Consider the following 18,665-nt stretch of genomic DNA (forward strand, 5'->3'; position numbering starts at 1 on the left):
GCTAACACGGGGAGAATGTGCAAACTCCACACGGATAGCGACCCAGAGCCGGGATCGATCCTGGGACCTCGGCGCCGTGAGACTGCAGTGCTACCACTGCGCCACCATGCTGCCCTTAACACATCAGAGGCCCCCCAACCAGGCTGCCACCCGACCCTTCCACGCCGAGGTCCCGCCGGCCCAGAACAGGTTAGAACGGCACCGGCGGGACTCAGCTCTTTTCTTACGGCTGCTGGGTCCATCCGGGCCAGAGAATCGGCGGGCCGGCCGCCAACCATGCCGGCGCCAATTCTCCGCTCTGCGGAGAATCGCGTGCTGGTGTCAGGTTGGCGTGGCCCAATCGCGGGGATTCTCCGGCCCAGTCCAGGGCTGGGAGAATCCCACCCAATAGCCGTAGAGTGCAGATTCCGCAGAATTATATCAGAACTTTAATAGTTAAATTATGCAGACAGATTGCCTTAATTTGGATTAGAGCATAAGAAATAGGAACAGCAGTAGGCCATTTGATTTCTTGAGCCTGCTCTGCCATTCAATAAGATCATGGCTCATGTGACTGTGGCCTTTAACTCCACTTTGCTGCCTGTTCCCGTGACCTTTGTAGATCAAAAGTCTGTCTAACTCAACCTGAATTATATTGAATGATCCAGCCTCCAATGCGGTCTGGCAAAGACAGTACCAATTACTAACAACCCTCAGCGGTAAGAAACTCCTCCTCAGTTCCATCTTAAATGGGAAACCCCTTAATTTTGAAACTGTGCTTCCTAATTCTCGATTCCCCTACAAAGGGAAGCATCTTCTCTGCATCTATGCTGCCAAGCCCCTCAGAAACTTGTATGCCATCTCTCATTTTTCTAAACTCCAATAAGTACAGGCCCAATCTATCCCCATAAGTTAGTCCCTCGTCCAAGAAACCAACCTAGTGAACCTTCTCTGAGCTGCTTCATGTACAAGTATGTCCTTCCTTAAGAAAAGCAATTAAAACTGTACACAGGATTCCAGGTGTGGTCTCACCATTGCCCATATGTCAAGACTTCCCTAGTTTTATATTAGAGCCTAATTTTATATTGGTTATTTAATAAGAACAGGATGTGATACAGAAATTATAAAGAAGCATTTTCCTCTGGGGAGGCATTTCAAAACAAGGAACACAAAGCTAGGTCATTCATGAGTGAAATGAGGATGCACATTTTCACACAAATGGTAATGGATATTGCTTCCCCAGAAGGCTATGGATGTAAGGCCGATTTAAGTTTTTGTACTGATTTTTATTAGGTAAGATATTATGGGATATTGATCAAAGGCAAATAAATGGGATTGAGGCACAGATCAACATGATCTCATTGGTTGGTGGAACAGGCTCAAGGGGGCTGAATGGCCTCCAATTCCTCAGGTTAAGTCAGTTTTGATAAGTGCTCTTGCTTCGTATATCATTCCAGTGCATTAATGTTCCAATGCTCAAGTCAGTTGTGATTCAGTGGGTAGCTCTCACCTCCAAATCAGGAGGTGTGGGATCAAGTTCCATTTGAGTGCAAAAGCTTAAATTGACACTTCTGTGCATTACTGAGCGAGTGCTACACTATTGCAGGTGACAAATCTTTTGAATGAGACATTAAATCAAAGCCCCATCTGTGTTCTCACGTGTTCACATAAGATACCATGATATTATTCTGAAGCAGAGCAGGGAAGTTCCTCAATATCCTGACCAATATTTATTTATTTTTATTCTTTGATGGGATGTGGGCATTTCTGGCAATACTAGCATTTGTTGTCCATCCCCACTTAGTGGCTTACTGGACCATTTCAGTCAACAATCAATCACATTAATGTTGGTCTGAGTCACAGGCAGGCCAGACCAGGCAAGGACAGCAGATTCCCTTCCCTAAAGGGCATTAGTGAATGAGAGGGGTTTTTAACATAAAATTACGAATTAGAAGCAGGGGTAGTCAACTCTGCCCCTCGAGCCTGCTCTGCCATTCAATAAGATCATGGCTGATCTGACTATTACCTCAACTCCACTTTCCCGCCTACCTCGATAATGTTTCACCCTCTTGCTTATCAAGTATCTACCTCTATCCTGCTGCCTTTTGAGGAAGCGAGTTCCAAGGACTTACAACTCTGTGGGAGAAAAGATTCTCCTCAGACAGATGAACCCTTATTTTTAAACAGTGACCCCCAGTTCTAGATTCTCCCAGAAGAGGAAACATCCGCCACATCTACCCTGTCAAGACCCCTCAGGATTTTGTGTTTCAATAAAGTTGCCTCTTATCTTGTAAACTCCATTGAGTACAAGCCTATCCTATCCAATATTTCGAAGACAACCCATCCATTCCAGGTAATAGTCCAATAAATTAGACATTAGAACAAATGACAGTAGTTTCATGGCCACCATTACTGAGACAAACTTTCAATTTCAGATTTAATCAACTGAATTTCCATGAGTTGCCATGACCCAAGAAAATTAACCTGGGTCTCCCTTTATGCTAAAAATATTGGAAAGATTTATATGTTCATTATCACATTGCTGTTTATGAGAGCTTGCCTCAGTGAAGTGCTTTAGGGCATTTTGAGGTCATGAAAGGGTATATAGATCTTTTTTTCATCGTATTTGATGCAGTCCCACAACAATTTTCTTTTGAAAAAAAAAAAGAGAAAAATGTAGTATAATTAGTACCTTAACAACCCCAGAGCCAGGAGTGTCTCACCAACCAGGGAGCTTTGGAGGAGCTGAAGCTCTGGGGAATCTGGTCAAAGTATCATTTGAAGGAGTGCTATTGATGTGAATAAAACCCAAAATCAATTCAGCTAAAATATTTGGTGCATCAGTTTCACAACTATTTGTCCGATCATGCCAGTTAAAATAAAAGCATGCATCTGTTGCTTCAAAGTTATCATCAATCTCTATTCAAATAGAAACCATAATTTTAAAAAAATGCAGAATTTGCATTGACATAAGTTATCAAGAAATTAAAAGCATTTAGTTCTCAAATATAACAGTTGTACTTATTAGAATATTTATTTGCATTTTATCAGTATTTAAAATATTACTAAGCTGAGGTAAAACCCAAAGCATAACAAATCTCATGAAAATTATTTTAGCATTTGCAAACAGATACAGCAATAAACTGATTATAGTTTGACAGTATTTACATACATTAAAGTGCACTCTTCTGCATGACCTACCCATTCAAATTAGACACAAGACACAGACATTCTCTGAAATGAACCACCGTCACTTTACACGTTTGCAGGGTATGTCTAATGAAAATTAGTTCAATTAAAGGTTATGGGCGGAACCTTACCAGAAGTTAGCAAAATATCAGGCTCAGACTGAAGACTGGCGTGTAACTCTGCAGTTGCACAGACCAGTTTTCCCTCCCGATGTTAAGCCTCTTTAAAGAAAGAAAAATGAGCGGGTGTGGTTTACACTGTCACTCTGCCGGAGTGGGGCCTGATAGAGCCAGCAGCTGATTCTACACTGATCGAGGTGCCACCTTTAAAGGGCACTCCCATCAGAACTGAGGCCCCTAGCCCCCACCATGGAGGTTTGGGGGCTCACCGCCCCCCCAATCCCTGACATTTATCGGCAGCATTCCACCCCCCCCTCCCCAACAAGGTATGACCAGAAATGCCCCCCACTTCAGTGCCCGCGCTCCTCCCCCACCACACATACTTCCACTGGGCCTGCCCCTGGCACTGCCTTCTGGCACAGGTTGGCAGTGCCTGGTAATGCCAACCTTTGTCGGGGCAGTGCCCAGGCATGAACACCCCCCCTCCATGAGGCCTATACTTATCTCTGTGACCCCGGAGGGATGCTCGATATATTCTCATTTGGCCAAACCTGTCGCAATATTGAGTAGGGGGGGGATCATGTGGCAATGGGCCCCCGTTAATATTTAAATACTTTAAAATCTATTTGAATGACATTGCCGGTGAGGGAAAATGGGGAAACACAATCTCTCCGGAGAGAATCATGTTTCCAGATTCTTTCCGTCACCGATGCCGCATATGACTACTCTGGGCTCAGAATTACCCCCTATAAATCAATTTTACTATTAATTCAATTTTTACTATAATTTCCTCTTTGGTGCTGTATACACATGTATTGTTTTCAACAGGCTGTTCCAACTTGCAACGTTTTATAACTATACTGAAATAATTTAATATAAACCATATTCTGTGGATATGGAGGCAAGGGAGGAACGTCAAAGTTTGGTGGATGAGATCATTGAGGTAGATGGTAGGTATTCAAGTGCCCTTACTCCAGAGCCTCTGGTTAGTAGGAAGAAGCTTCAGGTGTAGTGTGATCTATTATCCATTGATATTATCCAGTTGCGGTGCTCGAGGGGGTGTAATGTCCGAATATGGGGAGAAGGCCAGTCATCTTTTGGTGGTCAGTTAAGGCAGCAGGTGGCCTCCTGAGAGATCCAGAATTCAGGTAGTGGACGAGTGTCCGCACTGGATAATATTAAAGGAGCGTTTGAGGCGTTCTATAAGAATTTTTTATAGGTTGGAGCCGCCTGAGAAGGAGTCGAATAGGGTGGAGTTTGTGGAGAGGTTGGAGTGTCTTAAGGTGGAGGAGGAGGATCAGGATGGATTGGAAGAGCTGTTGGGGGCAGAGGAGGTCCGGACAGCTATTGGGCTAATGCAGGCTGGTAAGGCATCGGGGCCGGTTGAGTACCGGGTGGAATTTTATAAAAGGTTTGCAGATCGGCTGGTCTGTTATTGGTGGAGATGTTTGGAGATTCGGTTGCACGGGGGTCTCTTCCAGAGACAATGATACAAGCGTCCATCTCACTTTTCTTAAAAATGATAAGGAGAGGGCACCCCCCGGCCCGATCGCCAGCACACTAAAAATGCCAGACTAGCACCTTGGCAGTTCCAACCTGGAATCCGAGCAGTGCCCCTGCCAGCTGGGCATCTGGCAGTGTCAGGCTGGCTCCCAGGTGCCACTGCCAGGGTGCCAGGCTGGCAGTGCCAGGGTGACACCAGCAATGTCAGGGTACCACACTGCCCTAAGGGCATACACCTGGGGGCCTCCGATGACCTGAGAGACCCCCAAGAGTGCAGTTCCATTTGGCCCCCGTTTCTGGAGACCAGTCTGGTGAGATACCTAGGTAGTATATTTAATATTTAAATACCGAGGTAAACCTTTTTATGAAAAAGGCATAAATGAAACTTTATATGGAGCATAAGGCAATTAATTTGGAAAGTCAGTGGATCTGAAGTTTACCCAGTCAGGTCATTATTATATCCTTTTAACATTTCTCTTCAGTGTATTATATAAATATTAATGGTATCAGGTAATAACAATCAGAGAGAAAAAAAGCAAATTTTCATAAAATTACATAAACAATTTGCTCCCCCCACTTGCCAAATATTGAAAATCCTGCTAAAAGATGCAGGTGTGATTGAAAAAGAGTATGAGGTTACAACAAGAGACGAATGATGAATATGAAGGGCACAACATAACTAAAGAAACAAATAGAGTCCGTTCTGGGCAGGTTTAGCGGGGTCGCTTGTAGTGCCAGGAACGACCTCGCTATCTAACGGTACTCCGTCTGTTTTCAGAGCCCCAGCGGGGAACATGCCCCCGAGGCTGCACTCAGCGTCATTTCCTGCACTGAGGAGCTCCAGTGATCGGAGCTCCTCCTTGCAGAAAGAGATTGGGATGCCATTTTAAAATGGCATCCTGATCTCTCAATCACCCGACACAAACCTGGGCACCCTCAACTCACCAAAAGGTGTCTACGAGCCCCCGCTCCACTCACTCCCCCCCCCCCACCACCACCACTGCACCCCATCTTAAATTGGGCTCTGCCCAGGATCGATCCCAACATAGGCACAATGACAGCCTGGCACCACCAGCCTGGCACCCTGGCAGTTCGCCATCCAGCCTGGCAATGCCACCTGGGCACCCTGAAAGTGCCAGGCTGGCACCCAGGTAGCATGCCAAGGTGCAATTGTGGCACTGACAGGGTGCCAGGCTGGTAGTGCCAAGGTGCCTGGGTGGCACTAGCAGTGCCACCCTGCCTAAAGGCTGAGCACCAAGGGGCCACCAATCGCCTAGGAGAAACCCCAGGTACTGTTCCGCCTGGTTTCCATTTATGGGGCCCAGTACTGAATGGTGCTTAGCTGGGATCTCCTTGATGAGGCCGATAGATGCTGGGTGGCCATTAGATCTGGCACGAGCGACTTCCGGTGGCGTCCTCGAGGAAGCAGGTCGCAGGTCGGATCGCTCCCGCCCGCGATGGGCAAACGGACCTGTTAAATGGACTTTTGCGGGACCTGCCGACCTGGTTAGGTTGAGGGGACGATAGGGAAGAGGCTTCCCCCCCAGGGTATGAGCAGCTGGACCAGAAGTGGTCGAGTGGAGCGGCAGGGCTCGAAGCGGGAGCAGCGGGGACCCCAGGCCGGGCGGCGAAACATGGCGGACGGCAGGGACCAGAGGCTCACTGGCCAAGGGAGCAGCAGATGGAGTTTTTTTAAGAACTGCTTCGCCGAATTGAAGAGGGACACGTTGGACCCGATGAGGGCGGTAATGGACCGAATGGTCGAGGCGCAGGCGGTCCAGGAGAAGGTGCTCAGGGAGGTCGAGGGGAAGCTCTCCAGCCAGGCGGACACGGTGGCGGAGCTGGAGCAAGAGGTGGAAGAGCTGAACGCCCACCAGAGGAGGATGCAGGAGCAGCTTGAAGAGCTGGGGAACAGAGCCAGGAGGCAGAATTTGAGGATCGTTGGCCTCCCCGAGGGCTGCGAGGGGTCGGATGCGGGTGCATACGTGAAAGGTATGCTCAAGGCGCTGATGGGGCCGGAGGCCTTCCCCCGACCCCTGGAGTTGGATGGGGCGCATAGAGCCCCCGCCAGGAAGCCCAGGACGGGCGACCGACCGAGGGCCTTGGTGGCCTGCTTTCACCGGCTTGCTGACAGGGATCGTGTGCTGCGATGGGCCAAGGCGGAGAGGAGCAGCAGATGAGAGAATTGCGAGGTGCGCATCTACCAGGACTTGGGAACGGAGCTGGCCAAGAGGCGTGCAGGATTCATCAAGGTGAAGGCAGCCCTCTACAAAAAGGTGAGGTGTGGAATGCTGTATCCTGCGAAGCTGTGGGTTACTTTTGAGGAACTTCACTACTATTTTGAGACACCGGAGCAGGTTTGGACTTTTATCAAAGAAAAGAAGCTGGACTTGAACTAAGGGACTCGGGGCTCTCAGAGCTTTTGTGTGGCGGCAGTTTGTTAGATTATCCTGCACTGTAATGCTATATCCAAGATTGTTTTCAGCCGGGACAGGGAGCGGGGGCTGGGGGGCGCACCGTGTGGGGTGTTAGTGGGAGATTGCATCGAGGGGGGGGGGGGCCTGCAAAGGGGGTCCCGCGCTTGGTACCTTTTGGCGGGAGATCGGGGCCTCGTAGAGGGGGATGGGCTAGGGGCTGGTCAGGGGGCATGGAAGGGCACGGGGAGATACGATCAGGTTAATGGGTCCTTGGTGTGTGAGGGGAGGGCCCGAGTGCTCGGGCGGGAGACAGACAGGCGCCAAGGGCAGGGGTCAGCGTAGCTCGTGTAGGTCAGGGGGCACCAGGGAGATTAGGAGGAGGGGTGGGCTAGGGCCAGGCGCGGGGCTGGCTGGCAGGTCAGGCCTCAAGGGGTGGGGGAGGTTGGGGGGGCAGACGGGAAGGGGAGCAGAGGAGAGTTAAGGGGTGGGGGGGTGTCAAGGGATCCCCTGAGGGAGGTTAGGCGGGGCAGACAGGAAGGGGAGCAGAGGAGACTTAAGGGGCAAGGGGGGGGGTTGTCGAGGGATCCCCTGAGGGAGATAGTCGTTGCGGACTCTCAGGGAGCGGCGCAGGAAACCGATAGCAGCAGCACCCGGGGGGGGGGGGGGGGGGTTAGAGCCACGTTAGTTTAGTTGAACATGTGGGGCATGGCAAACAGAGTTGATAGGGGAAATGTTTTGTTAACATTTTTATTCTTTCCCACTGTTTGTTTTCACTATGTTAAGGCCCTTTGCATAGGCCCTGTGATCTCTCTGGAAATGTTACAAATTTGTTTTAAATAAAAATAATAAAATAAATAAAAATAAAAATTTAAAAAAAGATCTGGCACGAGCATGGCTAAGTCTCGCGACTCGTAAGATCTCACGAGGTGGAACGGCAGCGGGAATCCTGGGGGAGGCCTCTCCCAGGATCTATTGCCGCATCACGCCCCAGATCCAGCGGGACGCAGCTGATAGATCACATCCTAAATCTGTAAAAGTAATAGAGGATGCCGCTATGCCCTATTGTAAGTCTTCATTTCAGCTGACTTTAATGAGATTGTTGTCATACATCTAACGATATAAGACAAAGATAGCAATATTTTCATTTTACATTTTGTAGACCTGGCAACCAGGTTTAGGATAGGAATTCTATGGAAGCACGAAAGCTCTGCAGACCTTCAAAAATGCTGGATGGGACCCAAATGTGCAAGTCCTGTCCCAAATTCTGACAGATACAATTTCTGCTAGTAAGGGAAAGCTCACACAGGAGAGAAACCCAAACCTAGCAGGACTATTCAAACTCAGTGCAAAGGTCAAGCATACCCCATTTTGGATGTTCCAAGTACCCTAACCTGCAGATAATGTTTCTTTGATCCAGGTTAATTATTCTAGATCCTCTAAAAAGGATTATCATAGATTATCATAGAATTTACAGTGCAGAAGGAGGCCATTCGGCCCATCGAGTCTGCACCGGCTCTTGGAAAGAGCACCCTACCCAAGGTCAACACCTCCACCCTATCCCCATAACTCAGTAACTCCACCCAACACTAAGGGCAATTTTGGACACTAAGGGCAATTTTATCATGGCCAATCCACCTAACCTGCACATCTTTGGACTGTGGGAGGAAACCGGAGCACCCGGAGGAAACACACGCACACACGAGGAGGATGTGCAGACTATATTACATCTATAGTGATGGAGCAAATGAAAAGCTTGGGTCGGTCAGTTGAACTGGTGGGCAATCAGACCAAACCAGATACTAGTTTTGATGTGTTGGAGTTAAATACTACAACAAAATATTGGAAGGGCAAAATGAAATTACAAAAAATAAATCTGGGAAAATTACACACTTAAATTCCCATCTTTAGGTGAGTCAAAAACACATTCTAATCTTCCTAATGGGGATTCTAGTGTAGCTGATTTCATAATATTTCCAAAGGATGAAAATGGGAAATAAATAAGACGGGTTGTTAAAAGTACTTTGGCTGCTGAAATACTGGCTTTTGTGGAGGCAGTGGATATGAGATTTCTTTGGCAATCATTAATTAAGCGAGATTCTATAGAATGATGTATTGAAGATAATACACCTACTGAGTATCAAGTAGATAATCATTCATCATGGTATAATGTACAGTCTACAAAAGGTATAAGTGAGAAAAGGTTATGGTATGATTTTTTGAATCAAATGCCAGAGAAGGAAAATTGTGAAAACTAAATAGACTAGTACAAAAGGTGAAGTCACACGGGATCAGGGGTGAACTGGCAAGGTGGATACAGAACTGGCTAGGCCATAGAAGGCAGAGGGTAGCAATGGAGGGATGCTTTTCTAATTGGAGGGCTGTGACCAGTGGTGTTCCACAGGGATCAGTGCTGGGACCTTTGCTCTTTGTAGTATATATAAATGATTTGGAGGAAAATGTAACTGGTCTGATTAGTAAGTTTGCAGACGACACAAAGGTTGGTGGAATTGCGGATAGCGATGAGGACTGTCTGAGGATACAGCAGGATTTAGATTGTCTGGAGACTTGGGCGGAGAGATGGCAGATGGAGTTTAATCCGGACAAATGTGAGGTAATGCATTTTGGAAGGGCTAATGCAGGTAGGGAATATACAGTGAATGGTAGAACCCTCAAGAGTATTGAAAGTCAAAGAGATCTAGGAGTACAGGTCTACAGGTCATTGAAAGGGGCAACACAGGTGGAGAAGGTAGTCAAGAAGGCATACGGCATGCTTGCCTTCATTGGCCGGGGCATTGAGTATAAGAATTGGCAAGTCATGTTGCAGCTGTATAGAACCTTAGTTAGGCCACACTTGGAGTATAGTGTTCAATTCTGGTCGCCACACTACCAGAAGGATGTGGAGGCTTTAGAGAGGGTGCAGAAGAGATTTACCAGAATGTTGCCTGGTATGGAGGGCATAAGCTATGAGGAGCGATTGAATAAACTCGGTTTGTTCTCACTGGAACGAAGGAGGTTGAGAGGCGACCTGATAGAGGTATATAAAATTATGAGGGGCATAGACAGAGTGGATAGTCAGAGGCTTTTCCCCAGGGTAGAGGGGTCAATTACTAGGGGGCATAGGTTTAAGGTGAGAGGGGCAAGGTTTAGAGTAGATGTACGAGGCAAGTTTTTTACGCAGAGGGTAGTGGGTGCCTGGAACTCACTATCGGAGGAGGTAGTGGAAGCAGGGACGATAGGGACATTTAAGGGGCATCTTGACAAATATATGAATAGGATGGGAATAGAAGGATACGGACCCAGGAAGTGTAGAAGATTGTAGTTTAGTCGGGCAGTATGGTCGGCACGGGCTTGGAGGGCCGAAGGGCCTGTTCCTGTGCTGTACATTTCTTTGTTCTTTGTTAAATGGATGGGTGCAAATGGATGCATCAACTTCTAATTATTTTACAAAAGGAAATGCTTGTACAAAGAAATTGTCAAATGCCCTTGAGGAAATGTGCCTCATGATATAAAGCTTTGCACGGAACCTGGAGGCTTTTGTTTTATTTTGTTTTGAAACTTTGCTTGTACATAGAAATTCTCACTTAAAGAAAGAATTAAATCTGTTAATTTTATATTAATCGTGCTTAATTGTATGCAATGTTGGTGGGCATTAACTGGGAATTTACTTCTGTTTCTGTAAGTAGAGAAGGGCTGAACCTGTGATTGTTGAAGTTGGAAAATGTATGTTTGCAATATGTAACTTTGTAAATACATGCTTTTAATAATGTGTAAAGATTGGCTCTATTTCTGCCCTTTAATGGCATTGTGGGATGTAGTATGCTGTATCCTTACAATTTACAGGCTGAATTTCCAGCTCTATGGATCCTCATTTACCCAACATTCATCCCTGTTATCCAGCATGTAACAGTGAAGAACCCGATACATCAAAGCAACAATTACTCAACCTAACAATAATTGGCAAATAATAATCAATTCCACAAGCCATGTATATTGGCTTGAAGCCAGTACAGCTCACAACTTTTAGAGTGTGTCTTGATACCATGCCCTAAAGACTAGAACATAGAACATACAGTGCAGAAGGAGGCCATTCGGCCCATCGAATCTGCACCGACCCACTTAAGCCCTCACTTCCACCCTATCCCCGTAACCCGATAACCCCTCCTAACCTTTTTTTGGACACTAAGGGCAATTTAGCATGGCCAATCCACCTAACCTGCACATCTTTGGACTGTGGGAGGAAACCGGAGCACCCGGAGGAAACCCACGCAGACATGGGGAGAACGTGCAAACTCCGCACAGAAAGTGACCCAGCGGGGAATCGAGCCAGGGACCCTGGCATTGTGAAGCCACAGTGCTATCCACTTGTGCTACCGTGCTGCCCTAAACTACCATACATTTGTATTACTTACTGTTTCTGGAGAAGGATAAATTAATAAATCAATATCCATTTTTAAATGTATACCACTTCTCCCATAGATATACTAAAATTGGTCAACCTTCTGCATAAAGTACAATCATAGAACTTAATCCAAAGCAATAGTACAAATATTTTAAGATGCATTTTTAGATTGTTTTCATGAAATTATGGATCCTGAAATATTGAAGAAATTTATATATATTCTTCTTTCACTATGAAAATATGTAGAGATGTTTCTGAACATTGAGCATTGGTCAAAAATTTACAGTTGTTGCATCCATGCCATACCTTAGTAAAATTAAACCTTTCCATTTACTGTGGAGCAGAGTAAATTGAGTGAACAGTTTGTTATCTTTATGAATGTACACACACCATACTCATGCTGGTTAGTTTTAAAGAAGCATGCAAAAGTTAGTAGCTTTTCAGTTTTGCTTGAGCAGAGAAACACTTTCAGTAATTATAGAAAAATCTGCCATGCATAGATGCACTCTGAAGGTTATTTACCTTATTACAAGTGGACTTTGAATATCATGTGAATGCACATTGTGATAATCATTATTACCAATTTCCAAGCTGCAACAAAAGGTTTATGCTATATGCGTAAGGGGAAAAGGGTTTGGGTTTCAATGTATATTTTTAAAAAATGAATGAAGCAAAATTAAAAATGAAACATGTCTGTATTGCTAGAGTTATTTCATATTCATCTCAAAACAAAAAAAACTGTCTGGATCTAGGATGTTATCCTGTACGGAAAGGTATCTAAATAAACACTGAATTCACTGCATTAAAGCATACAGAATGCTATTTTATAATAAAAAGCAGCTTGATCTATTTTGTAAGCAAATAATGCAAAGCAGTTATGCAAATGATTAAAGTATGTGTCACAATGTTTTTATTTGATTTCTTTTAACCTAAAGATCGTGTTTGTTAAGCATTTTACATGTAAGAGTCATCAAATTATTCTGTTTAAAAAGCAATTGTATTTTTGCCCAGGTTTCAATATAACACTACAAGTATAACTTGGTTTATGACCTATTACCTTGTCAGACTTACAAACTTAACCCCCAAGGTGATTCAGTATGAAACAATTTCTTACGTTTTCATGGGAATATTCTGAACACTACAGAAATACAAGAAATGGGAATATTGTTAAAATGCGCAGAAAATATTAAAGCAGCTTATATTTTGCTGAGATGATATCAAAGTGTAAATTTTATGTGGCACCAAACCACTGATCACAGTTTAACATATAATGTAACATTTATTACAGAAAAAAAGGTAGGGTAGAAATAAAAATTGAAAACACAAAAGTGCAATGCGTATTGGACGCCTGATTGAAAGCAGCAATGATTGCTAAAAAATACAGAACTGAAAGAAAGTGGAAAAGGTATCAATGGTTATCACAAAGTAAAATGCCAAGTCCCTGAGACAGAGGAACTGTAGAGAAAAAAAGGAATATATAGAATTTAGAGACTAACAATTAGTAAATCTATGGTTCAATACTCTACAAAGAGGTAGCACATTTGAAATCTTGGGAGAAACACAAGACTAAAGAATCAAGTAGGTGAATACTACATCTAACAAGACCTCTATTTTTGTCTAACACAAGGAGAAAATCTCATCAGTCCGTAACAAATAAATACAAGATAATTTGAGAAAATCAATTATGAGTTGCCCTTGGTTAATAATGTTTGCCATTTGTTACCCAATTTATGAAACTAGCACAAGGAACCATCAAGATTATAGGACAGCAGCTGCTTAAATTTTGTTCCTGCTGTGCAGTTTCACAACAGATTGAAATTTGGAGAAAGAATTTTGTTTCTTGCAACGGTGCACTTTGTGGACTTTTTCCCTTGCACTGACTTTCATTCATTTAGCTCCAGATTGAAATAAGAATTATCTGCAAAATTGATCTAATTTAGAAATGTTACAAATATAGAAAGGACTGTATTTTCAGAAAAAAATCCCAATTATGAATAGGAGTTAACAATTTCTTGAGTTTCAAAAACAGACAAACATTTTAGGAAGATTAGAAAATTAGCATGAACTTTGTTTTAAAGTCTACTCACTCATCATATACATCCTCTGTATCCATCCGCCGATAGAATTTGGCTAATTTCACAGCAATTATAATACTTGGTATTAAAAATACTGTACAGCAACCAAGGCCAAACCAAAAACCATTCTAAAGAAAGCATTGAAGAAAGAAAATACAGAAACCAGTCATTCCTCCGTAACCAAAAACATGGCCAAATGTTACTGAAAAAAGCAGCATGCATCACACAATTAGTGGAAATATTTTACCAGGGAATCCACTATAAAACTGCATAGAATCACATCAGCTGCATCCACTGCATTAGCAATCGGCTTACAAACAGCAACCGCATTGTTCATCTGCAAAATTAGCATATTATTTGTAAAAACATCAATAACTGTTTAATGTTAATTAATTTGACCCATTTCATGTAAATGAACTGACAAAAGACAGGAAGTTTCCGACATACCTTTGCAGTGATTGGTAGAGGAAGAGAAGGGAGAGAAAGAAAACGTCATACGCAGTTTTGACTTGGGACACATTCCTCCATCGTTCGCATAACTTTCTGGACGTCCTCCATTATCTTCTACCACCCCCCCACCCCGTCCCCTTTACCTACCCGATATAACCATTCCTGTCCCCTCTGTTAACCTTGAACCTGCCTCCCAGTACCCTTGCACGCAGCATAGTGGTTAGCACAGTTGCTTCACAGCTCCAGGGTCCCAGGTTCGATTCCCGGCTTGCGTCACTGTCTCTGCGGAGTCTGCACATTCTCCCCGTGTCTGTGTGGGTTTCCTCCGGGTGCTCCAGTTTCATCCCACAGTCCAAAGATGTGCTGGTTAGGTGGATTGGCCATGCTAAATTGCCATTAGTGTCCAAAAAAAAGGTTAAGTGGGGATTACTGGGCTTCGGGGATAGGGTAGATACGTGGGCTTGAGTAGGATGCTATTTGTAAGGGCCGGTGCAGACTCGCTGGGCCGAATGGCCTCCTTCTGTACTGTAAATTCTATGTAAACCTCCACCATCAACCTCCATATGACTTCAACTTCCGGTGGCAGCATGTAGTGGAGGCCGTACGTTAGGTGGGTCCTGCTAGAGTCTCTGGTTTGTGGATTTCTATACCCGATTTCAGAGGTAGTTTGTGAATGAGTTGGTGGGGGAAGTTATAAGGTAGGTGTGAAGTTTTTTTAAAATTCATTTATGGGATGTGGGCGTCGCTGGTTAGACCAGCATTTATTGCCCATCCCTAGTTGCCCTTCAGAAGGTAGTGGTGAGTTGCCTTCTTGAACCGCTGCAGTTCCTGTGGTGTAGGTACACCCACTGTGCTGTTAGGGAAGGAGTTCCAGGATGTTGCCCCAGTGACAGTGAAGGAATGTCGATATATTTCCAAGTCAGGGTGGTGAGTGACTTGGAGGGGGACGTCCAGGTGGTGGGTTTCCCAGGTATCTGCTGCTCTTGTCCTTCTAGCTGGTGGTGGCTGTGGATTTGGAAGGTGCTGTCTAAGGAAATTTGGCGAATTGCAAAAGTGCATCTTGTAGATGGTACACACGGCTGCCATTATTCGTTGGTGGTGGAGGGTTTGAATGTTTGTGGAAGGGGGAGCAATCAAGCGGGCTGCTTTATCCTGGATGGTGTTGAGCTTCTTGCGTGTTGTTGGAGATGCACTCATCCAGGCAAGTGGAGAGTATTCCATTACACTCCTGAGTTGTGCCTTGTAGATGGTGGATAGGCTTTGGTGGGGGGTCAGGAGGCAAGTTTCTCACCGTAGGATTCCTAGCCTTTGACCTGCCCTGGTAGCCACAGTATTAATATGAAATGAAATGAAAATTGCTTATTGTCACAAGTAGGCTTCAATGAAGTTACTGTGAAAAGCCCCTAGTCGCCACATTCCGGCACCTGTTCGGGGAGGCTGTTACGAACAGGCGCCAGAATGTGATATGGCTAGTTCAGTTCATTTTCTGATCAATGGCAACCCCCAGGATGTTGATTGTGGGGGATTCAGCAATGGTAATGCCATTGAATGTCAACGGGCAGTGGTTAGATCCACTTGTAGGAAGGAGATGATCATTGCCTGGCACTTGTGTGGCACAAATGTAACTTGCCACTTGTCAGCCCAAGCCTTGATATTGTCCAGGTCTTGCTGCATTTGGACATGGACTGCTTCATTATCTGAGGAGTCATGTATGGTGCTCAACATTGTGTAGTCATCCGCAAATATCCCCACTTCTGACCTTATGAAGGAAGGGAGATCATTGATAAAACAGTTGAAGATGGTTAGGCCTAGGACACTTCCATGAGGATCTCCTGCAGTGATGTCCTGGAGCGGAGATGATTGACCGCCAACCACCACAACCATTTTCCTTTGTGCCAGGTATGACTCCAACCAATGGAGAGTTTTCTCCCTGATTAGCATTGACTCCAGGTTAGCTAGGGCTCCTAGATGCCATACTCGGTTAAATGCTGCCTTGATGTCAAGGGCAGTCACTCTCACCTTACCTCTGCCATTCAGCCCTTTTATCCATGTTTGAATCAATGCTGTAATGAGGTCAGGAGCTGAGTGACCCTGGCAGAACCCAAACTGAACGTCTGTGAGCAGGTTATTGCTGAGTAAGTGTCGCTTGATAGCAGTGTTGATGACTCCTTCAATCACTTTGCTGATGATGGAGAGTCAGTAATTGGCTGGGTTGAACCTATCCTGTTTCTTGTGTACAGGACACACGTGGGCAATTTTCCACATTGCCGGGTAGATGCCAGTGTTGTAGCTGTACTGAAACAGCTTGGCCAGGGGTGCGGCCAGCTCTGGAGCACAAGCCTTCAGCACTATTGCCGGGATATTGTCAGGGCCTATAGCCTTGGCCGTATCGAATGTCGAAGACCCAGAAGAAGGCTAAGGTGGATAGGAAGGAGAGAAAGGAATGCCAATGACTGATGGAAGAGATTTTGGAGGTGGATGGTAGGTACGCGGGGGACCCAGACCCTGGCCTCCTGGCAAAGAGGAAAGAGTTGCAGGCGAGCTTCGTATTGTCCTCGGGAAAAGCGGAGCATCAGTTGAGAAGGGCGAGGGGAGCTGTCTATGAGTATCGGGAGAAGGCAGAATGTATGTCGACCGGACAGTTCTGGAGGGAGGCTGCGGCAAGGGAGATAGTTCGGGTGTGGGACAAGGCGGGGGTGTTGGTGGTGGCTCCGGATCAGATTAGTAAAGTGTTCGAGGAATTTTATAAGGACCTGTATAGGTCAGAGCCACCGGAGGAGGAGCGGGAGATAAGAGTGTTTCTAGGTGGGTTGGAGTGTCCGAGGTTGGGAAAAGCGGAGAGGGCAGGGTTGGAGGCACCGGTGGGGAACAGGATGTGAAGATGACGGTTGAGAGGATGCAGGCAGGGAAGACGGCGGGACCAGGTCGAATTTTATAAAAACATTTAAGGACAAGCTAGCGCGCCTTTGATAGTGGGACTGTTTGAAGACGCGATGGGTGGGGGTGTCTTGCCGCAAAACAATGGGCCAGGCTTCCATGTCGCTATTGTTAGAGAAGGACAAGGATCCTGTGAAGTGTGGGTCATATCGGCCCATTTCTCTGCTGAATGTAGATGCTAAGATACTGGCAAAGGTGTTGGTGTTAAGGTTGGAAAGGTGTCTCCCTAAGGTGATCGGGGATGACCCGAGGAGGTTCGTAAAGGGAAGACAGTTGTTTGCGAATGTGAAGAGGTTGCTGAAAGTGGCGCTGTCTCCGGCAGAGGGGAGGGAGACGGAGGTGGTGGTGGAGTTGGATGCGGAAAAGGCATTTAATCAGGTGGAGTGGAGTTATTTGATGATGGTGCTGAAGAAATTCGGCATTGGGCCGAAGTTTGTGGCGCGGGTGCAGCAGCTATATAAGGAGCCAATGGCGAGCATGCACACAAATAGTATGAACTCATGGTATTTTGCATTACATCAGGGTATGAGCCAGGGACACCTCATGTCCCCCCTTCTATTTACATTAGCTATACAGCGTTGGCCATTGCGTTGAGGAGCTCGGGGCTGTGGAACAGAGTGTCCCTATATTCAGATGACTTGCTGCTGTATATTTCGGTGACAAGCACGTCGGTGGGGAGTATAATGGGGTTGCTCCAGAGATTTGGGTCGTTTTCAGTGTACAAACTGAATTTAGGGAAAAGTGAGTATTTTGTGATCTCCCCTCCAGGAGTGGGATCGGGGGTGTGGGGCTGCCATTCCGCCTGGCAGCATCTCATTTTAGGTATTTGGGGGTGCAGGTGGCCCGGGATTGGGCAGGGCTTCAGGTGTTTAACTTCAACTAGTTAAGTGGGGAGGGTGAAGGCTGATTTGTGGGGAGGGTGAAGGCTGATTTGCTGAGGTGGGACAATCTCCCTCTGTTGTTGGCGGGCCAGTTGCAGGCAGTTAAGATGAATATTTTGTCACGATCCTGTTTTGTTTCGATGTATGCCAGTCTTTTTGCCTAAGGCTTTTTTCAGGGGGGTGGACAGGTTGATCTCTTTATTTGTTTGGAGGGGTGGGAGGGGGAACATGGCCAGGATTAGGAATGTGATACTGCAGAGGGGACGGCAGGTGGGAGGGTTAGGCCTCCCAAATTTGTTGTATTATTATTGGGTTGCAAATGCAGAGAAAGTGCAGGATTGGAGCAGGGAGGGGGTGGGCCCTTGCGGGGGGTCGGGTTTGCAGATGCTGGCAACGGTGCGACTCCCGATTGCCCCAGGGGAGTATTCAGCGAGTCCAGTGGTGGTGGCCACGTTGGGAGATTTGGAAGCAGTTTAGACAGCACTTTAGGCTGGAGGCTAGGTCGGATGGGTGCAAGGTTTCGGAGATGGGAAGAGAGGGTGATTAAGGAAATAAAGGATCTGTTCCTGGAAGGGCGATTTGTGAATTTGGAAGAATTGGGCAAGAAGTATGGGATGGCGTGTGGGGAAAGTTTTAGGTATATGCAGGAGGCGGTGCTTTGCGAGGAAGGTCTTTCCGACCTTCCCAATAGCGCCTGCCTCCTTGGTGCTATCAGT

The 18,665-nt window shown here is 45.9% G+C and overlaps 1 protein-coding gene across 13 annotated transcripts in view; it reads right to left on the reverse strand.

Annotated features, from left to right (window-relative positions):
- LOC140408764 (prominin-1-A-like) overlaps positions 1-18,665 on the reverse strand; it is a 362,788-nt gene that overhangs the window by 44,743 nt on the left and 299,380 nt on the right. For 9 of the 13 annotated variants that reach the window (XM_072496421.1, XM_072496410.1, XM_072496411.1 and 6 more), the window contains 4 exons: positions 13,929-14,018; positions 13,694-13,809; positions 12,721-12,744; positions 2,672-2,768 (listed from right to left, as the gene is read on the reverse strand). In XM_072496421.1, the coding sequence (XP_072352522.1) occupies positions 2,699-2,768; positions 12,721-12,744; positions 13,694-13,809; positions 13,929-14,018 (300 nt within the window). In that variant the 3' untranslated portion in view covers positions 2,672-2,698. The other 4 variants (XM_072496418.1, XM_072496413.1, XM_072496417.1 and 1 more) reach the window with 4 other exon arrangements.

Source organism: Scyliorhinus torazame, chromosome 3 (assembly GCF_047496885.1).
Source record: "Scyliorhinus torazame isolate Kashiwa2021f chromosome 3, sScyTor2.1, whole genome shotgun sequence".
Taxonomy (NCBI): domain Eukaryota; kingdom Metazoa; phylum Chordata; class Chondrichthyes; order Carcharhiniformes; family Scyliorhinidae; genus Scyliorhinus; species Scyliorhinus torazame.